This window comes from Camelus ferus, chromosome 8 (genome assembly GCF_009834535.1).
Source record: "Camelus ferus isolate YT-003-E chromosome 8, BCGSAC_Cfer_1.0, whole genome shotgun sequence".
NCBI lineage: Eukaryota > Metazoa > Chordata > Mammalia > Artiodactyla > Camelidae > Camelus > Camelus ferus.
This window is the reverse complement of record NC_045703.1, coordinates 25,248,385-25,271,376: the sequence shown is the minus strand read 5'-3', so window position 1 is coordinate 25,271,376 and position 22,992 is coordinate 25,248,385. Positions and strand designations below refer to the sequence as shown.

General features: G+C 38.0%; 1 protein-coding gene across 1 annotated transcript in view; it reads left to right on the top strand.

The window, feature by feature from the left end:
* The window catches only part of MDN1 (midasin AAA ATPase 1), a 140,194-nt gene that overhangs the window by 10,768 nt on the left and 106,434 nt on the right, over positions 1-22,992 (top strand). Inside the window, 9 exon segments of the mRNA XM_032484597.1 lie at positions 7,481-7,705; positions 8,072-8,179; positions 8,264-8,456; positions 11,297-11,539; positions 11,782-11,913; positions 12,897-13,000; positions 14,448-14,562; positions 18,509-18,702; positions 19,666-19,747. Of these exon segments, the coding sequence (XP_032340488.1) occupies positions 7,481-7,705; positions 8,072-8,179; positions 8,264-8,456; positions 11,297-11,539; positions 11,782-11,913; positions 12,897-13,000; positions 14,448-14,562; positions 18,509-18,702; positions 19,666-19,747 (1,396 nt within the window).

The following is a 22,992-nucleotide window of genomic DNA, read 5'->3' as shown; positions in this document are numbered from 1 at the left end:
TATTCAAGTAACCTTTATTTTGCTTAAATAATGGCTTCAAAGTGCAAGGGTAGTAATGCTGGTAATTTGGATTGTCTCTTACTGTGCCTGGTTTATAAACTAAATTTTATCATAAGCATGTATGTATAGGAAAAAACAGTGTGTATAGAGTTCGGTACTCTCTGTAGTTACAGACATCCACTGAGGTCTTGGAATGCATCCTCCATGGATAAGGGGGTACTGCTCTAATCACTCAGGTTCACTTGGGTTTTATCGGGTTGATTTCTTGGCTTTAGTTTTGCATTTGCTGCCAGTTTGTCCTGGACACGTGAATCCACGTCATGCTTTGTCTTTGATTGCAAAGAGCAATAATGGGTGGGCCCACTTACGGTCTTCTGTGAACAATAGCAGATAGAAGATTTGTGAATCTGCAGTGGGAATTAGGAATGTGAATTTTGGAGCTGAATGCTGGTGTTTTAGTAATAAGCTATATGTATACAGACTTTGTAGTGTTTACATACATAGATATATGTTATCTGTGTAATCTTTGTACTGTGACGTAGTTAGGCACTATTGTCTCATTTCAAATCTTCAGAGAGGTTAAGTAAGTTAAGTGTCAGAGCCAGAACTGGACCACAGGTCTTACTTCTAGATACTTGAAGGAGTGTGATGAACTAGCTGCCTAAGTAAGGGGCTCCTTGAAGATTAGATATTTAACTAGGTTGCACTTGACCCCTTACGACTCCTTGTCTTACCTCAGGAAAGAGACTGTTCTTAGTCTTCCGATATTCTCTAGGGAAAAAACTGATCATACTATTCTCTGGCTAAGTATTCTTTATTGGTTCACCCATCATTACTTAGGTCAGATTTTTAGAGCGCTCTCTCAAAATGATGGGTCTCCGGAGAAAAGGGTGCTGTAGTCAGCTAAGTTCAGGAGGGAATATCAACCAGTTCTCCTTTCGTATGCTTACAGTGGACCACAGTCTTCCCCCACTTACAGCCAGTGCCTGTCCACTCTGCTCATTTCCTCTTACCTGCAACGACCTCTTAGGTCTGGTTGACCACTTGATGACTGCTTGTCTGCCGACATGTTTGTTTGTTGCTACCTGTTGGTTCCTCATGCGCTGCCAACACCCGCTGCCCACGAGCTAGTGGAGTACCAGACTCCCACACTGCAGCTGCCATGTCTCTCTTCCAAGCCACAGCTGAATCTTATAAGATCCATTTGTCCAGTCTCCTTCAAAATATCATGAGCATTAATTTTCCAAGCCTGTATTCCTGTTTGCCTGGCTTGCCCGTTGAACTCCAGGCCTTCCCACCCATCCCCTGGATTCTTATTTTTGTATCCTCTCACCCAGCTGACATCCAGGCCTCTTCCCTGTGTCTGCTCCATAACCTGCACACTCCCTTATGTCCTTAGCCTCTTCGAACGTTCCTTTTGCCTCTTGGCCTTCACTGAGTTGCGGTGCTCTTGATACTGTGTTGCTCTTGGTACTCAGTCTCCACATCCCCAAGGGTCAGCATGTCTAGTGGTTGTCCCTTCTGTTCTGTGAAGTTTTCTGGGCGCTCTTTCCCTATTCTGTATCACCCTTGTTTCTGTGACACCTGCCATCTTCTGCTTTATTTTCTGCTGCTGCTTTTTGTCATCATTGACCAACCTCCTCTTCCTTCTTTGAAGAACTTGGCAACTGGCCCATCATCTTCTTCCCCACCCCTGCTCCTGTATCACACTTGGAACACCCATACAATGCTGACTTTGTTGTTCCTTGACTAGCTAATCTCCAGTCCACTTCTTTTATCGTTTCACTTACCCACTCCCCACAGTGGTTATACCCTGGGTCTAGCTCACATCTGCACCACCACCTTAGAAATCAGTGATTCAAACGTCCCATTCCTAGACGGCCGCCTCCTATCCCACTAGCTCACTTGTTTAAGTACACTTAACACACTGTTCTTTCTTCCTATCTATCAGCTCCTTCTTATGCAGGTTAAAATTCTATTTTCCACATTATGGTTGCTGTCTTTCTATTAATTTCTGCTTCTTTGTGCATCTGTTCAGTGTTCATGTCTTTCTAGAAAACTCCAACTCTTGATGAATCCACTTTCTTCATGTGTGCAGTAGAGCAACTGAACCACACATCTTGGTATGGAATTGAAAAGCCTGGATTCAAAATAAGCTCTCTTAGTGGCTTTGTGACCTTGAGCAAATAACCTAACCACTCTAGACTTCAGATTTCTTTAGCTGTACATTCGGGATGATAATATCTACTGTCGAGAGACTCCCTTGTTCTACTCTTACCTCAGAGTAGACCTGGGTAACGAGAGTGCAGAAAGAGCTAAACTGATAGCGTTCGTCATAGACCAGCACATGCAGAGCACAGAGGAGTTTGCTCTTACTCCTTTCCCACTGCTTGAATTTCCTTCTCCTCACCTTGTCAAGGAGTACAATAGAAACAAGGAGGCGCTGTTACCTCATTTACTACCCTATCTACTTGACCAGAATCTAGTGAGCATCAACATGTCTACAGTACACATTCTTACAGTATGTGTAAATTTTTAAAGTTTATTTTCATTTTTAAAATGCACATACTTTTTTTGTTATGGTAAAAAAAATATAAAATTTGCCATCTTTACCATTTTTAAGTGTACAATTCAGTAGTGTTAAATATAATTACATTGTTGTAAAACAGATCTCCAGAAGCTTTTCATCTTGTAGAACTGAAAATTTATACCCTTTATTTATTTATTTTTGGGGGAGGGTCATTAGGATTATTTATTTATTATTTTTTTAAAGGAGGTACTTGGGATTGAACCCAGGACTTTGTGCATGCTAAGCACACGCTCTACCACTGAGCTATATCCTTTCCCTCCAAACTTTATACCCTTTAAACAATTCTCCTTTGTTCCTTCCCTCCAGCGCCTGGTAACCCCCATTCTACTTTCTGTATCCATGAATTTGACTACTTTAGATACCTCATATAAATAGAATCATACAGTATTTGTCCTTTTATGGTTGGCTTGTTCCACTTAGCATGATGTCCTGAAAGTTCGTCTGTGCTGTCAAGTGTGACAGAATTTCCTTCCTCTTTAAGTCTGCATGCTAATTCATTGTATGTATATACCACTGTTTATTCATCTGTCAAAAGACATTTGGGTTGCTTCCACTTCTTGGCTATTGTGAATAGTGCTGTTATGAACGTGGGTATGCAAATAGTTCTTTGAGACCCTGCTTTCAGTTCTTTCAGTTATGTACCTTGAAGTGGGATTGCTGGGTCTATGATCAGTGCATCACGTGGTGCACTGTATTTCAATCTGTAATTAAAATAGTATGTTTGCTTTGTGGTTAAAAAGAAATGCTAGTTTTATTTCTATTTTTTAAAGTAACCTCCATACTGTTTTCTGTGGCATTGCACAGTTTTATGATACCACTGACAGTGACAAGGTTTCCAGCTTCTCCACATCCTTACCAACAATTGTTACTTTCTTTTCTTTTTCTTTTTCTTTTTTTTTTCTTTTTTTTGATAACGTTATCCTAATAGATGTGATGTGATAGCTCACCTCACATCTGTGGTGAGTGGTTGTGGTTGTGGTTTTGACTTGTATTTCTGTGATGATTAGTGATGTTTTATGTGCTTGTTGACCATTTGTATGTCATCTTTGAAGAGACGTCTATTCAAGTTCTCTGTCCATTTTTTAATCAGTTGATTTTTTTTTTTTGAGTTGTAGGAATTCTTTGTGTTCTGGATATTAATCCCTTATACATGGTTTGCAGCTTTTTTTCCCCCATTCTGTAGATTGTTTTTTTGCTTTGTTGTTTCCTTTGCTGTGCAGAAGCTTTTTAGTTTGATGTAGTCCTGTTTGTCTATTTTTGCTTTTGCTACTTATGCTTTTGGTATCATAGCCAAAAATTATCGCCAAGTACAGTGTTATGAAGCTTTTCTCCCTGTGTGTTATTCTAGGAGTTTTATAGTTTTGAAGTTACGTTCAAGTCTTTAATTCACTTTGAGTTAATTTTCTATATAGTGTAATGTAAAGGTTCGGCTTCATTCTTTTCATGTGGATATCCAGTTTTCCCAACACCATTTGTTGAAGAGGTTATCCTTTCCCCATTGTGTTGCTTTGGCTCCCTGTCAAGATAATATGACCATATATGTGAGTGTTTGACTCTATTTTACATTGGTTTGTGTTTTTTTCCTCCCACTACCATACCGTTTTGATTACTGTAGTTTTGTAGTGTTTTGAAACCAGGTAATGTGAATTCTCCAACTTTGTTCTTTTTCAAAATCGCTTTGACTAATCAGGGTCCGTTGAGATTCCATATGCATTTTAGGATAATTTTATTCTATTTCTTCAAAAAATGCTGTTGATATTTTCATAGGGATTGCATTAGATCTCTAGATCACTTTGGGTAGTATTGACATGTTAACAATATTAAGTCTTTGAATCCATGAACATGAGAGATCTTTCCATTTGTTTTTGTCTTCTTTAATTTCTTTCAGCAGTATTTTGTAATTTTCGGTGTACAGATTTTTTTACTTCCTTGGTTGGGTTTATTCCTAAGTATTTCATTCTTTTTAATGCTATTGTAAATGGAATTGTTTTCTTAATTTACTTTCCCAATTGTTCATTGTTTGAGTATAGAAACCCAACTGATTTTTGTATGTTGATTTTGTATCCTGCAACTTTGCTGAATTTGTTTTTTTTTTTAAACCTTAAAATATCTGTTCAACTTTTATTTTTTGAGGGGCAGTAGTTGGGTTTATTTATTAATTAATTTTTAACAGAGGTACTGGGAATTGAACCCAGGAGGACCTCATACATGCTAGGCATGCACTCTACCACTGAGTTATACCCACCCCTCTGAATTTGTTTATTCTAACAGGTTTTTGTCTTTGCCTTTGAATTCTTTATGGTTTTCTGAATCTAAGATTGTGTCATCTGTGACCAAAGAAAATTTTATTTTTTCCTTTCCAATTTGGATACCTTTTGTTTCTTTTTCTTGCCTAATTGCACTGGCTGGGACTTCCAGTACTATGCTGAATAGAAGTGGGTAGGGCAGGCATCTTTGTCTTGTTTCCGATCTTAGAGAAAAGCATTCAGTCTTTCACCATATAATATAATATGAGCTGTGGGTTTTTCATATATGGCCTTTATAATGCTGAGATAGTTTCTTTGTATTACAGGTTTGGTGAGTGTTTTTATCATGAAGGAGTCTTGAATCTTGTCAAATGCTTCTGCATTAATTGGGACCATCATGTGTTTTTTTTCCTTTAGTCTGTTAGTGTGTATTACATTGATTTTTGTATGTTGATCCATTATTGCATTCCAGGAATGAATCCCACTTGGTCATGGTGTATAATCTTTTTAATGTGCTATTGATTTTGGTTTGCTAATATTTTGTTGAGGACTTTTGCATCACTATTCATCAGAAATATTGATCTGTAGTCTTCTATTGTGTGTTGTCTGCTTTGGTATCAGGGTGATGCTATCCTCATAAAATGAACTTGGAAGTGTTCTTGAAGAAGGTTGATGTTAATTCTGTAAGTCTTTGGTAGAATTTTCCAGTGAATCCATCTGATCCTGGGCTTTTCTTGGTTGGGAAGTTTTTGATTAATGATTCAGTCTCCTTACAAGTTATTGGACTGTTTAGATTTTCAATTTCTTTATTATTCAGTCTGGAAATGTTGTGTGTTTCTAGAAATATATTCATTTCTCCTGGGCTATTCAATTTGTTGACGTATGATTGTTCATAGCTTTCCTTATAATTTTTTTTTTCCCCCTGTGGCATTAGTGGTAATGTCCCCTCATTCATTTCTGATTTTAATTATTTGAATCTTCTGTCTTTTTTCTTAATCTAAGATTTTATCACTTTTCTTTTTTAAATTTTTTCTCAATTTTTTAAAAAATTGAAGTATAGTTGATTTACAATATTGTGTTAGTTTTAGGTGTGCAACAAAGTGATTCACTTATACATATACATATATATCTATATTCTTTTTCAGATTCTTTTCCATTATAGGCTATTACAGATATTGAATAGTTTCCTATCCCTTTTCTTGATCTTTTCAGAAACCTACTCTTAGTTTTATTGATTTTTTCCCCCTGCTGTTTTTCTATTCTCTCTCTCTGTGCTAATTTTTATTACTTCCTTCTTTTGCTACCTTTGGGTTTAGCTTGTTCTTTTTTTTAGTTTCTTGAGGTGTAAAGTTAGGTTGTTAAATTGAGATCTTTTTAAATAAACATGTTTATAGATATAAACTTCCCTCTTAGCATTGCTTTTGCTGTATACCATAAGTTTTGGTATGTTGTGTTTTTCTTTTCATTTGTTTCAAGGTATTTTCTAATTTTCCTTGCGACTTCTTTGACTCAACTGGTTGTTTTCAGAGTGTGTTGTTTAATTTATACCTATTTGAGGGTTTTCCAGTTTTCCTTCTGTGGCTTTCTACTGTCATTCCATTGTGATATTTTGTATAATTATCCAAAAGATATTTTGTGTAATTTCAATACATTAAAGTTTGTTGAGACTTGTTTTGTGTCCTAACATGTGGCCTATCCTAGGGAATGTTCTGTGTACATGTGAGAAGAATGTAGATTCTGCTGTGCAGGGCAGAGTATTCTGCACATGTCTGTTAGGTCCCTTTGGTCTGTAGTGTTGTTCATATTCTCTGTTTCCTTATTGATCTTCTGTCCCATTCTATCCATTTAACATCTGTTTTGTCTGATATTAATGTAGCCACTCCTGCTCCCTTCTGGTTACCATTTGTGTAGAAGTTTTTTTTTTTTTTTTTAATCTCTTCACTTTCAGCTTTTGTGTAGCCTTAGATCCAAAGTGGGTCTCTTGTACATAGCACATAGTTTGATTCTGTGTTTGTGTCCATTCAACCAATCTGTGTCTTTTGTTTCGGAGTAAATCATTTACATTAAATGTAATTACTGATATGGAAGGACTTACTATTGCCATTTTGTTAATTATTTTCTGTATGTCTTCTAACTTTTTGTCCCTCTTTCCAATCTTACTGCCTTTGTTATGTTTCATGAGACTCTCCTTCATCTTTTAAGATGCAATGAAAGCATCTCTTCTTGACTCTCCCATGTTCAGTTGAGTCTATTTTCTTTGTGCCTCTGGTTTCTGTAACTGTCTTCCTTACTAGACAGCAAGCTCCTCAAGGAAAGTATCTTCTTGGTTTTGTACCCCTAGGACTTAAAACAGTGTCTGACTCACAGTGAGAAGTCAATAAATATTTGTGGCAAATAAGTGTATTTTCAGTAGTAAACACCTGCAGTATAACTCCTTGTGGTTTTTGTTTCTTCTAGACATCTCATGCCATGATCCTGGTTCCTGAACTTGAACAGGATACAAATCTTAGGACTAGGTGGCTTTAGCATTTCTCTCTCTTCTCATCCTTGGAAGTTCTTATCATGTTCTGTTGTCCTGTCTCAAAGTGGAGATGTATACTTTGATATTCTCACCAACCAATGAAAATTTTCTTTCTTTCTGAAGGTTTGCTCTCAGATATTTCAAGGACACTTCTCCAGTCTTTCAAAGACTCTTCCTAGAGAGTTCGGATGCAAATCCAGTTCGCTATGGACGCAAGCGGATGAAGCTCCGGGACCTGATGGAAGCAGCTTACAAGTTTCTGCAGCAAGAGCAGTCTGTGTTCCGGGAGCTCTGGGACTGGAGTGTGTGCGTCCCTCTCCTCAGAAGCCATGACACCTTGGTTCGCTGGTGTGTAGCTGTTGGCCTTTTCCTGTGCTTCCAGGGTTGGTATGGTGAAGGAAGTCTGGAGTTATGTGCATGAGGAGGGAGAAGAGACCATTTAAAATTTTTTTGATTTTGTTCTTGTACCTTTGGGCTTATTCCCTTTCCTTAATTGTATATCATTTCAGAGGAAAATCACAAGGTATGAATGAGTTCCATCTTTTTTGTGTTCCATCAAGTGAATTTATTGTGCCTGATTTGTGCTTTCTATCCTTAAGTGTATTATGTTAATTCTATAAGATTCCCTTTCCTAGTGTTCATTGGCTAGCAAATTTTCTTTATTCTTTAGAATCAGCTGCAAGTCCTAAGTTTTTATTCTTTGGTTTTCACCAGGTACACAGCCAATTGTCTTGCTTTAGTCACCTGTATGAATGAAGAACACAAGTTATCATTCCTTAAGAAGATTTTTAATAGTGAGGAACTGATCCATTTCAGGCTGAGGTAAGCAGGAGCATTTCTGGAGACCTCCATATGGCTTTACTGAGTACTGGAGTAATTGATAAGATAGATCCCTGTTTCCCTCAGGTTACTAGAAGAGGCCCAGCTGCAGGACTTGGAGAAGGCCTTGGTTTTGGCCAATCCAGAAGCCTCCCTTTGGCGTAAGGAGAAGGGGCTGCAGTACTTACAAGGACACCTTGTTTCGGCTGACCTCTCCCCCAGGGTGACTGCTGTCTGTGGTGTGGTGCTGCCTGGGCAGCCGCCAGCCCCCGGAGAACAGGTATGTCAGTGTTGGTCTCCTTCCAACCTAACACTGAGTCTTCTTTTTCCCTTGCCTGGGCTCTGTGTTACATGTGAGCCAAATCGAGTTTTCCAAATTGACGTTCCATTTACAGAAGCATTCAGAAAGAGACTAAGAGAAATTTACCCAGGGCCCTCCTCTCTGAGATTCCCTTTGTCCCTGTTCAATGTTAAATTAGAAATTGTAATGATGCCTGCTTGATGCTTTCACTTTTAGCAAAGCTCTTCTGTATAGGATCTCATTTACTTGCTATGACAACTGTCTGAAGTTGGATGGCACATGTTGTGATACCATATTTATGTAAAACAAAGCAGAATGACTTGCCCAGGACCCTTGGGCTGCCCTTTGGCAGAGACAAGGTAGGCCCAGGTGTAACTCCCAGCAGCCTCTTTCTGTCAGAATATTCTCTTTGCCTGTTGTGTGTGGGAGGCTAGTATGTGAAGTGAACTTACCCTGTGGTAGGAAATGACCTTCTTTCCAAGAATGTGGCTCCAGACCATACTTTGGAAAGGCTTGTAGATCATAATCTGGTTCCATAATCTGGAACCACAGGGAGCCGATCTGTTTTTCCCCAGCAGTCCTTAGTTGTCATTTGTCTGATGGTCAAATCCACCCAGTTTTCTTCTTGTAACAAATTCTGGGTTATTCCTTGAATCATCAGTTTGTCCCTGGGAAGTTCAGTTCAAAAGATATCTATAAATGGAATTAAGACCTTTAAGCACTTTAAATTGTGTTCCTAACACCGACCCTCAGTTTCCTAGATCACAGCTGCTTCTACTGGTAGCAGGAAAAGAGTAGCCCCTGACTTGGATAGTAGGTTGGTAAGATGGAATTCAAGGAAGGACTGTGAGGATGGTGCCACTCATAACCGCTTTTGTGCTGTAAAGTTGTCATGTAATTAAGAAAAAGGTAGTGAGGTAGAGGAGAGCCTTCCATTTCAAGTGCCAAGAGACAATGGGAAGGGATGGCAGTTTGGGGAGAATATTGAGCATGTGTTTATAATGCATTATGATATAAAATAACTCTTCTATGCCTGAAAAAAAAGAGATATGTATAACATAGATATAACTTAAGCTTAATGATTGTTCATAAACTGAATATATCTGTTGTCAACACTGAGATACCAACGTTTCCAAAGTCCCTTATGTTTCCCTCTGGTCAGTAAGGCCCCCCCCCCCTTCTCCTAACATAGATTAGGTTTGGAGCATTAGAACTTTAACATAGGGAAGGATTCTGGTTGGGGTGGATTTGGTATTGGGTAGCAGTGGCAGAGCACTGGGGCCGAAGTGCAGACTGATGCTACAGCCCAGCCTGCCTGCTCATTGCTGAGATTAGCAGCCCTGCAAAATTTCAAGGAGTAACAGCCCTGAATCTCAATCTGTCCCCACATATCTTTAGGGGACAAGCCATATTGGAGTAGTTACCATTCCTTAAAAGTTAATAATCATTGCACTTTTCCAAGATTTCTTTTTCCTGTGTCATATTAGGTGCATTACTATTAAAATTTTAAAAATTGTAGTAAAATAAATGCGACATTTGCTATCTTTAACATTTTTAAATGTACATTTCAGTGATGTTAGTATATTCACATTATTGTGCAAGAAAGTCCAGAACTTTTTCATCTGGCAAAACTGAAACTATCCATTAAACATACTGGGTGCATTTTTTTTTTAACCTTTTGTTACGGAAGACATATTCCAAAGTAGAAGTAACAGTGTAATGAATCCACATGTCTCCATCATCCAGCTTCAGTGATTATAAATTCATGATAATTATGTTGCATTCATATTTCTGAACACTTTCCCCACATCATATTTTGAAACAACTCCCATATACCATGTCATTTCTTACCTAAAAACAGATTTTGGTTTTTTTTTTGTTTTTTCCCCACAAATTGAAGGTTTATGGCAACCCTGCCTTGAGCAAGTCTGTTGGTACCATTTTTCCAACAGCATTTGCTCACTTCTTGTCTCTGTGTCACATTTTGGTAATTCTCACAGTATTTCAAACTTTCTCATTGTTATTATACCTGTTATGCTGATCTGTGATTGGTGATCTTTGATGTTACTGTTGTAAAGACTACAACTTGCCAAAGTCTCAGGTGATAGTTAGCATTTTTTAGCAATAACTATTTTTTAAGGCACACATATTGTTTTTTAGACATAAAGGTAATTGCACACTTAATAGACCCCAGTATAGTGTAAACAAAACTTTTATATGCACTGGGAAACCAAAAAAATTGTATGACTCGCTTTACTATAATATTTGTTTTATTGCTGTGGTCTAGAATCGAACCTGCAGTATCCTGAGATATGCTTGTACTTTAGTGTGTATAAAAAAAGAGAAGGATTTAAAAATTCCCAGTACTCTTTATTACACCTGGGAAAAATTGTACAATTTTATAATATAAAATATCTTTTTAGTGTCCTTATTTCCTCGTAAGTGTACTTATTGTGTGCATTCTTGATCTTAGGCAGGAAATCCTAGAATAGCAAAAATCCAGTCGTGACAGATGAGGTTTGCTCCCATCCCCCATGTGTCAACTTTTTTGGCTTCTTAAACTTTGGAAGACTCTTTATTAAACTTATTAGTATATTTCCTCCCTGCCGTCCCCAAGGTTAGATTGGAGGAGACAGAAAATGAAAAAAGTCAGATCCTTACTTTGGGTGACATACCTATTGTTATTACAGTTCTTGTACTAATAATTTATCGGCAGAGGTTTATGTAAACATCAGTTTCTATTGCTGTAGAAGTTAACCTGTGCCCTTTATGGAAAGACTCTTCTTGACGAGCTTTTTCTTTCTCATTTGCCTCCTTAGGCTAGTAATAGGAGTTCTTCTCGTGAACAGGAGCTGGCCTTTAGGTCTTATGTGCTGGTTGAATCAGTCTGCAAAAATCTTCAGACCCTGGCTATGGCAGTGGCTTCTCAGAATGCTGTGTTATTGGAAGGACCAATTGGATGTGGCAAAACTTCCCTAGTTGAACATTTAGCTGTAATGACAGGTAGAAGGAAGCCCCCTCAGCTTCTCAAAGTCCAGCTTGGAGATCAGACTGACAGTAAGGTAACTAAGAAATGGCGAATTGTGTTGCGTGAGTGTGCTTGTGAATATTTGCATTAAATTTTTATTTTTGCTAAAGGAGTATGAGAATAGTTATTGGTTTTCTTCATAACTAACAGAGCCAAGCTGTAACATCTCGGGTGCCTGCTTGCAGCCCTGTGGAAATTTAATGGAACTAATCACAGGATGTAGCATTGGCACCTCAGGTGTGTGATTTCAATAATTACTTTATCTTCCTTCTGCAGATGCTGTTAGGAATGTATCGCTGCACAGATGTCCCAGGAGAGTTTGTGTGGCAGCCTGGCACCCTGACACAGGCAGCCACAAAAGGACATTGGATCCTTCTGGAAGATATTGACTATGCCCCCTTAGACGTGGTATGTCATCTCTCTAGTAACTCCCTAATTTATTGTCTTTGAAGAGCATTTTGTTAATAGTGATTCTGGGGGATTATTTAAACAACAGAGATATGTCATCAGAGATGATATGTTGGTTACCTACGTAATCTGGTTTGAGTTCTTGGGTTACTTGGCTGGTCTCTTGTTTGATAGAAAGTCAATAAAATTCTGCTTGTACTATTTCCTTTAATAGTTGAATTGTTGATCAATTTTGCAGTTGTTTTTTCCTCCTTTAGTTGAATTTATGTGACCAATTTCACAGCCTTTCCAGAAATAGGCCTGGTGGGAAATATCTTACCCATGTTACAGTTACATTGAGAACTTTGAGACCCCACTTCCCAGCTATGGCATCTGTAGAGCAGTAGGCTGAGGACAGATGAAGAGATGATGCTTGTCTGTGTTCCATTAAAGACAATAAACTGGGTGTACATTTTTGACTTTGAAAAAATCAGTTTTCTATGTGTGTAAAATTTAGCTATGGAGGCAGTCCATATTTCTTCTGTACTCTGTAAACTATGACCAAAAAAATATATTGCAGAATGAGAAAATCTTCCTTTGGGCAGATTTTTCCAAGATTGGTTTTAATTTTCTTTTAATGTGAACCCTAAAGCTATTTGTGTATGGACTTTCTGCTCTTGGGTTTGAGAGAAAAAGGAGAGAACAGGGGAAGGGGGAGAGGGGAGGGAGAGAAGAAGAATCTCTAGGTTTAGAGAGAGATGAAGCATCCATGTCTAGATGTTTAGTGTCCATAATAGGTACTCAGTGACTGTTGAACAAATAAATTGTTCTACTGGAGTTTAGGTGGCTCCAATCTTCCTAACTCCTGTTTCACCCCAGTTCACGCTGTGACAAGTAAGGTTTCCTTTAAGGATGTGTTCATTTGGTGCGAGGGTGGCTTTTTGTTGTTGTTGTTGTTGTTACTTCTGTCTTAATAGCTTTTTCGCTGGGGTTTTGTGATGTAGGTTTCTGTGCTGATCCCTCTTTTGGAGAATGGAGAGCTCTTGATTCCTGGCCGAGGGGACTGTCTGAAAGTGGCTCCTGGATTTCAGTTCTTTGCAACCAGGAGGTAGGTCTTGTTAACCACCTGTTCCCACTAGGAGCCTCCTCCCCACGAGTCCACATGCTAGAGCGCTGAGTACGAAAGTCCTGCAGTAGAGTTCTCTCAGCCCACTTCGAGCGTGGTTAGTTGGAACTAGTGACAGATTCAGCCTTCTCATTCCTGTTTTCAATGGAGATAATTAATTTAGAAAATAAAAGCTTTGTTTGGTTTCACTTAAAAACAAGTAACCAGTCTTAAAAAACTTTATCTTGTTTTTATGTTTTCAAATATAACCAGAGATGAGACTGTTGTTAGAGAGCCCTGGGTTTGAGTCCTGACACTGACACTCCATACCTGTGTGTACCTTGCTTAGCTGATTATGATGGGGCCAGTAATACCTACTTTACAACTTGATAAAAGTTGGGGAGGTTTAGGTGATATGATGTGCACTGAAGACCTGTCACATAGTAAGCACCCAGCCTTGGATGTGGTGATGATGAAGCCATGTGGATGTGGTGGATGTGGTGATGATGAAGCCATGTGGAGTTCAAACAGTTTAAAAAATTTAATTGAATATAAGCATCAACAAAGGAATAAAACCTAAGCAGACTTAGTATATGTCCCTACCTATATTCTGTAATAATGTGAAGACAGTGGTTTATTTCCTACTATTTTTCTGTACCTGTATAGCATCTCCAAGGTCTTAAAATGGCCAAGAGTGAAACTATTGTCACATATTTAGTGGTTAAATTAGTGTTTACTGTACCTCTGTGAGCATTCACTGCCCAGATGAGTACAGAGCTAACCTTACAATTCTCAGGGAACACCTTGCTAGGCCCTGTTAATTTTAATAGACCCTGATTTTGTTCACAGTGATCATAAAGTTCTTTCCTGCTAAATAGATTTCCCAGAATGTCATGGGACATCATAGAAGGATGTCAGACAAACTCGAATTCAGTTCTTGGCTCTGCCATTTGTAGTCACAGTTGAGGGAGCAAGGGATCTTACTCTCCTCTTCCTAAGGTTGGAAGGAAAGAAGGCACCATCCCCTCAGGGCAGTCGTTTGAGGATTAAATGAAGCGGCTTTATTGTAAGCCTGTGGTTTGCGCAGAGTATGTGTCTAATGAGTATTCGTTCTCTTCTGGGCATTTTAAGTTATCTTTACGTACTGTAGCCCTTTAGTACTAAGCAGTGAACTTATTTTTAATGCTATGGGTCTTGGATTATGTTTTCTCTTTCCTGAAGTTCTGTCTTAAGGAGAAGAAGCGTACTGTTGAGATCAAAATGCCTGAGGTCAGTGGCAGCGTTTCATTGCCATCTTCCCTGTAGGCCCAACATAGTGGTATCTGGCAACAGAAGGGACTGTGAGTTTTATTCAGATGTGAGATAATGTCTAGCAAGGAATAACCAGGGGCACAATTCAAGATTAAAACTGGGAATTTTGTGTGACTCTGTTTTTCATTTTGAAATACAGGCTCTTGAGCTGTGGAGGAAATTGGTATCGACCACTGAATAGTCATGCGACTCTGTTAGACAAATATTGGACCAAAATTCACCTGGATAACATGGATAAGACAGAACTGAATGAGGTATGTGGTGATGAGAAAGGAAGTATTAATGCTTGTCTTTTTTACTTTTCATTATTAAAAATTTTAGACTTACATGTAAATGGAGGAAATAGCCAAATGAATGACCAAAATACTCATCACCCTAAATTTAACGGTTAATGTGCTAATGTTTTACTGTGTTAACTTCACCTAGTATTTTTTACTTGCTGATATATTTGAAAGCAAATCTCATAACATTTTACCCCTGGGGGAAGGTGTAGCTTAGCAGTAGAGTACATGCTTAGCATGCACAAGGTCCTGGGTTCAATCCCCAGTACCTCCACTAAAAAATAAAATAAAAACATAATTTAAAAATACATAAAGAAACCTAATTACCCCCCAAAACCCCCAAAACAATAACATTTTACCCCTAAATACTCTTCATGCATCTCTAAATATTTAAGGGCATTTCCATATATAACCACAATATCATTATTACACCCAATACAATGAATAGTAATTCCTCAGTAAGCATTTAATTCTCAGACCATACTTAAGTCTCCCAGTTGTCCCCAAGGGATCTTTTTTTTTACTAAGTTGACTTGTAACTAATGCCTTTTGCACTTAACAGTTTCATGTACATTTTGGTCTGGGTATTAATGAAACTCGAGATTACTTATTTTATAGATTTTATACATCAGTTCCCTTTGCAGTATCGCTGGCTATCTGTGATCATGAGGAGCTATGCCTCACCCAGGGTACTGCCAACCTCCCGCCTTCCCTTCTGTCTCCCTCCTCACTTGGGAAGCTTCTCATCCTCCCCACTCTTCATCTTGAAGAGTAGCAAATGGAGCATTGTCAGTGGTGATTCAGCCACAGGGGGATGCTTTCCTCTTCCTTGGTGTAAGTTTTTAGATAAATAAGTGAGACAGGCCAACATTTTCAAAGACTTTGTCTAACATTTTAGGTGTTTATTAGCAGAGGGATTTTCAGAGTCTGGTGTATTACTGGAAAACCCTTGATCATGTAATTAATCTCTTAAGAAGCCTTGTCTTGATGATGTGATTTTATAACTTTACATCCTGTTTTGGGCTTGTGAGTTCCTTACCTCACTCTAGTTCCCACTTGTGTATTTATGTGTCCCATATGTCTTTCCCCCTCAACTATAAGCTCCTCCAGTAACTTACCTTTTGGGTCCCCAGCATGCACTCAGTGCCTGACACTTGGTGAACGTTTATAGTGTTGCTCTGTTGTTATGCATCTCTTTCTTTTGCTGTTGTATATGTTTAAATGTTTTGTTTTCAGACTTAAATTGTGAGTTTGTTCTTTAAAGGAGAGGCCTGAAGTTCACATTTAGGTGTGATGTATTGGGAGGATGGGGAGAACCTTTGACAGCTACTCTGTTATTGCTGTTTCTGTACTTGAAGTAAGACCTAGAACTCATCTTTCCATTCCTGTCATGGCAGCAGTGAGTCACTGCTCACAAGAAGTGCAGCAGGAACTTGCACCCCTCACCTAAGTGACATGTGTCGTATTGAGATAGCTGACTTTCAGAAGCTCGTGTGTTATTTCTAAGCTTCTGGACTTACTAATAAGTCCTAACAACATTCTCTTAAATGAATGACTGGTAGCTAAAAACCTATGTGTGTTACTTAGGAAATAAAATAATCTCCTGTGCTGACTTCATGGGGAACACAAAAAAAGGGCATTTCTGTTGCTGCTAACCCCAGACGTTTAATGCTTAGACGACTGCCTTTGACTTCTTGCTGAAATAGCAAATTATATTTCAAAGAGTGAAATACAATTTTTTATTTTGCGTGATGCTAGTTTCATACCTAGTAAGTGCAGGGAACTTGCCCCTGGCAGTTTTTCACCCTTATCTCCCCCACACACTTTGAATATGTGCTGGTGCTGAAGATGGCCTGCTTTCTCTGCTGGCAGTACCCCTTTGTGGTCCCTGGTGACCTCTGCCAGGTGCATCTCCCATTCCATGAAACCTTCCTGGGTCTCCCAAGCAGGGCTGACCATGTTGTCCTTTGTGCTGCAAGCTTGATTTTGCTTCCATATCTGCTTATACTAGGTGGAGTTTCTTGACAGTGGTCTTCATTCCTTATTTTGTTTTGTTTCCCTGTTCCTGAAACAGTGCCTGAAACAAAGTAGGTACTTAATAAATGCTTATTAAAATAAGTCTTTAAAATACATGTCAACTTGGTAACCATATCATGTCAGATTTGTTTATTACACGATACTGTTTGTAAATTTTGACATTTTTAGTAATAACAAGATTTTTTGGCTAAGGTAGAAAATGACCAATTGGTGGGTACATATAAATATTCTCTACTTAGAACTTTTTTTTCCAAATAACTGAGCCCTTTCTAAAGTGTTAAACCTAACAAAAATTTTTTTACAAGTGCAAGTAGGTTGTTTTTCATCTTAATCATAAATATACGTGCTCATATGATGAAATTACTACTCAGAAATAAAATAAACTCCTGATATGTTCAGTAATATCTGGATGAATTTCAGAAACGTGCTTAGTAAGAGAAACCCAACTGCACACTATATCCTTATGACCCCCTGTCTATGACAACTTGAAAGCAAAACTTGAGAGATTAGAATCAGGAAGGAAGTGATTACAGAAGGCTCACAAGGGAACTTTCTGTTTCAGGAGTGATGTAAATAAGTCTGTCTTTTGTTTGTTATGGCCAATGTCCATAAATACATGATCAGTTTTGAAAATATTCCCTCCACACACAAAAATGTATATTCTGTATTCGAAAGGTCCACATGTGTATCCCTTAAAAAGTGAATTTTTTTATTTTATTGTTCTCTTCTGCCCTTCCTTAATTTTTAATACGTCTGAAGTATATGTTTTCAATAATATTTGTTGTAAAATCCTCTAGTTAAAAAAAAAAGTATGAAGAAATCAAAGCTATGAGATCTATATCACCTGATACAACATTGTTAAAAGATTTAGTTCTTGGGCGGGGAGGTGGGAAGGGATAGACTGGGATTTCAAAATGTAGAATAGATAAACAAGATGATACTGTATAGCACAGGGAAATATATACAAGATCTTATGGTATCTCACAGAGACAAAAATGTGACAATGAATATATATATGTTCATGTATAATTGAAAAATTGTGCTCTACACTGGAATTTGACACAACATTGTAAAATTATTATAAATCAAACAATGTTAAAAAAAAGATTTAGTTCTTTATCTTTGTAAATATGTGGATGTTACATATTTATTGTATATAAAATATGGATATTTAATATATAAATTGGAATCGTGATGTACTTCTCAAACTAATTTAAATGTACTAGATGGTAATATTTCTAATATAGACTTAATATTTTCCTCCTTCTCAAATAGACTTGACCGAACAAATCCATATCAAAACCTTGGAACCAGTATTAAGAGCACAAAGCATTATACTGCAAAAAATTCTCAAAAGTTACCAAAGTGAATAGGACTGGATCTTTTGCTTTTTTTAATTGTCTGCTTTTTAAAGATCAACTGCTTTTTATCAGGACCTAACACGAGCTCCTTTTACTGTGGTCTGCTTTTAAAACCTTATGTTTCCTTTTCCCATTAACTGTTTCTTATTTGCTTTTGGCTGAGAAATGACACGATGACTGTACTAGAATTGTTTACAGTTAGAGTACATAGTACTTGCAGGATCCTTCAGTGAGTAAATGCCTAGGTGCTGGATGCCTGTGTTGCTTGGACCCCTTCCCCATCTAGCTTGTGTACCCTAAGCTGTGGTGAGATTGCCAAATGACTGAGTTCTGGCCAGGGAAAACGGAAGGTTTTTGAGGAGTTGAGGTCATGGGTAAGGGTAGAAATTCATAGTAAAGATGGCAGATTTCACAGAGAATCCATTTTTGGTTGACTAATGCCAGCAGCAGTTTACGTCTGCTTTTAAACATCACTACGCCTACTGCTAAATTTTCTTTCCTTTTTTTTCTCCCGCTGCCAGGTTCTTCAAAACAAATATCCCAGTTTATCAGCAGCAACCGATCACCTGCTTGACATTTACATCCAGCTTACTGGAGAGAAACATCACTCTGTGAGTGATAGTTCTGTTGGAGGGGAACAGGCACCCGAAGAAGTTTCAGAAACCAGAAGAGGAAATAAAAGACTGACCCTTGAGGGAAGAGAATTGTCTCTACGGTACTGGGCTAGACACTTTTGAGTTGGTATTTTTAAAACTGCTTCCCTTGTGGGGAGGGTAACTCAGTGTTAAAGCACGTGCAGAGTCCTGCAATTAATAATAAATAAATAACTCTAATTTACCCCCCTTCCAATTTTTTTTTTAATTAAAAACAAAAACAGAAAAAACACTTCCCTCCAAACTTCTTACTAGCTGGAACTGAATGGTTACAAAAAAATAGGTTTTGAAATTAGACCTTTGGGTCTAATTTCTGAGTTAGGAAGGTTTATAAAGGTAACATTATTTTAGTTTTAAAAAATAACTTTTTTTCCTTATTGAGAGATAATTGACATATAGCACTGTGTAAGTTTACAGTGTACACAGCATAATGATTTGACTTACACACATCATGAAATGATTATTACTGTTAGTTTGATAAACATCCATCATCTTATAGATACAAAATTAGAGAAATAGTAAAAACATTTTTTTTTCTTGTGAGAACTCTTAACAACTTTTCATTTATAATATACATCAGTGTTAATTATATTTATCACATTGTATATTATATCTCTAGTACTTATTTATCTTATAACTGAAAGTTTAACAGATAACTTTAAGAATTGGGAATAGTTACTGACATAATTCTTTCACTGGTTGTCCTTCTGTGACAGTTGAGGCCTTAAATAAGACCCTTGGGTTTTGCTATATAATAGAATCCTGGGCCTTTGTGCTTCATTCTCACTGGTTGACTTTCCCTTTTAGAAGTGAGAATCAGAAATGGGGCAGCCCCCCTCAGTTTGCCCTGGGAGTTAGTTGCATGGATGGGGGAGAAGTGAGTCAGATCACTTCCTAGTGATCTTTTTTCTAATCTTTTTTCTAATACCATTTGTCTTCACATTGTTAGTGTCCCCAGATGCCTTTGCTGTCTTTGGCCTATGGTCATTTATTTCTTGACAACCACCCCCATTTTTTTTTTTAAGGGATCTGCTGAATTGGTGTAATAGAATTGCCCACAGCTTTGACAGTCTGTCTTCATCAGCATCATTAAATATTTTTCAAGAGGTAAAATACAATCTTCCTACTTGTTTTCTCTGTGCTCTTTAAGGCTGTTGGTTTCCACTGTTATTTTCTGTCCCCTGCCTGCTGTCAAAGTTTTTGTTTTGTTTAGGTGCTATTATTATCCTTAGCTAATTAAAACTGAACCAATCTTGCCTTTAAACTAATTGGGCTTAATAAATGGTAACTACTAATTTCAAGTAAGTATAGTTTGAAATAGAGTAGTAAAACAGATACTGAAATTAAAGGTAAAATGAAAAGAAAATCTCCCAGATGATAATAATGCTGTAAAATATAAAATGTTTCTAAGATGTTTGGTATATATTTCTATATATAATTTCTTAGTCTATTTGATAGACTTGTCTGATCCTACCACTTGCCTCAGGAGGGCTTTGTAACTTTAGTCCAGAGAAATTTATGTGGGAGTTATCATGTACATCCTTGTATGCTGGGCTTGGGGAAAAAAATGTGTTCTGCCGGGGGGAAACCCTATTGAATTACAGCTCTGCCATATTCAATGAAGAAAGAGATTTATTCCCCGCCTGCTTAAGAATAAAGTGGCTACTTAGACATTGGGCTCTTAGAACACTGACTGCTTTTGACTATAAAGTGTTCTGGTTTCTGTCAGCCAGTCAGCCAGGACTGAGGAGAGAATAGCAACCCATTTTGGTTAGCAATATCTCTGTGTTTGGTCAGTTACTCTGGGTAGAAAGAACCCTCATTTGGAGTCCACACGGAAACTCCAGCCCTGCTGCACCTGAAGTGCTGTGTGCCAGTCCAGCCTCCTTCTCTCCAGTGAAACCTCCTTCCCATTCACCAACATTTCTCATCCTTCTTATAGATAACCTTGTTTTGTACTTTTAAAATAAAACTGGCATGGAGAGGATTTCTCTTCTTCAGTTTATATTTTAGAATGTCTTTTTGTGTGTATAAAACTACTTTACTGAGATTTAATTCACATCCCATAAAATTCACTCTTTTAAGAGTGTACAATTCAGATGAAAAAGGAATATATGTATGTATATGTATGACTGAAACATTGTGCTGTACACCAGAAATTGACACAACATTGTAAACTGACTGTACTTCAACTGAAAAATAAGTAAATTATTAAATAAATATTTTAAAAAATATGGGCAGAATTGATAATCCCCTAGCCAGGTTAACCAAGAAAAAAAAAATAAGTGTACAATTCAGTGTTTTCTAGTATAGTCAACAGAGTTATGCAGCCATCACCACCATCTAATTCTACAGCATTTTTATCACTCCCAAAAGAAACCCTGTACCATTAGCTGTTACCCCCACTTCCCCCCTCTGCAGCCCCTGGCAACCACTAATTTACCTTCCATCTGGACATTTCTATAAATGGAATCATACAATATGTGACCTTGTTATCTTCTTTCATGCAGCATATTCTCTCGGTTAATCCATGTTTAGCATGAGTCAGTACTTCATTCTTTTGATAGCTGAAGAGCATTTCATTGTATTGATATACTATGTTTTGTTATCTGCTCATTTGTTGATATTTGGGCTTTCACCTATTGTGAATAATGCTGCTGTGAACATTTATGTGCAAATATTTTATTAATATAGAAGCAATATATATGTATTGTTAAAAATGAGAAAAGATAGGAAAGCAAAACAATGAAATATTCCCCCAGAGATTCCCTCATACTGTTAATACCTTGATGTAGCTCTTCTGTATCTTCCTACTCGTATGGGAATAAGAACTCTTCCTTTATCAGCTCCCCTCCGCCAACACTACCTTGCTGAAGCAATCTGACCAGTTGTTTTACAGTTTTCCACCTTCTGGCTTTATCTGGCTTCTTCACTGCTTTGACACCAACTGGTGTCCGACAATTCAGTCCAGTTCTGATACTGGCTACCTAGAGTTAGTGTAGACCCTGCAGGTTCAAGGGCTTGGTCCTCCACAGGACTGCCCCCACTTTAGACTCCAGCCGCAAGTCTCAGAGGCCCACCTACACTGATGCCCTGTCAGCTGTAAATTCAGGGGTTCCCACAACTTCAGGTACCATAATCATCTCACAGAACTGATTGGAGGCTCTACATGTACTGTACGTGTTACAGTTTTATTATAAAAAATATAACTCAAGAACAGTCAAATGGAAGGGACGCATAGGGCAAGGTTTCAAGAATCCAAGCACAGGCACTTCTGTGGAGTCAGGGTGTGCCACCTTCCTGGTACGTCACTTTGTCCACCAGCCAGGAAGCTCTCAAACTTGGAAAGCCCAGCATTTTATTGGGGTCTTTTTCTGTCATTGGCTGTAAGATTGAACTCAGTCTCCAGCCCCTTCCCATTTTCCAGAGGGTGGAGGTGGAGCTGGACGTTTCAGCCCTCCAGTCAGTGCTTAGTCTTTCTGCCCTGGGTCGTTCCTCTCTTAAACTGTCTAAGGCCCATCAGGAGTACATAGCCTAATAAACCCAGTGCGGTCTGTAAGGGCTCTAGTGAGTAACAAAAGACACCCTTACTCCCGGTAATTCCAATAATTTTTGAAGCTCTGTCCTGAATTAGGGACAAAGACCAGGTAAATTATTTTTTAAATGTTTGCATGACATTTATTGATATATCACACTTGGTAATTACATGGAACCAGATATGTTCTTTGTTTTGCCATGCCAGTGGTGTCCCTTCCCTTGTCATTTTATCTCTTGTCTTTCCTGTAAATAGAACTTTAACAAAATACTTGATATATTCAAATTCAGCTTTTTGGAGGTAGAATCCATTTTTGGAGGTGATATGTACCTTATATTTCATTCTGGTGGGAGACATGTATCTTGTTGGCCTATCAGTAGCTGCTAAGATTAAGTACTGGGTTAGGATAATGACACTGTGATCCCTTTATTGCACATCAAGAGTTTCCCTTTACAGTTAGAAAGTGATCTTTTGGTGTTACCTCCACTTTCTGAGAGTCATTTTCCCCGACAGAACCATATACCCAAAGATTAATGCGAATTGCTATTTTTGCCTGAATTTTGGATTTGCAAACCGAGGGGCTTCTGTGTGTGTTTCTAATTAACCAGTATTTTGATAGTAAAACCTCCACATTTTTTTTGTGCCCTCTGTTATGATAAGGTCCTTGAGTTTAGGGTTGGTACTTTAGTTGTACTTTCCTTGGTCTTGCAGAAATGGTCCTGCCGGATTTTATGTTCCTCCCTTTTGTGGGCTGGATAATGATGCTCTGTTAATAATGTATTATTTTAAAAGTCAGTTGGTGTTTACCTTGGTTATT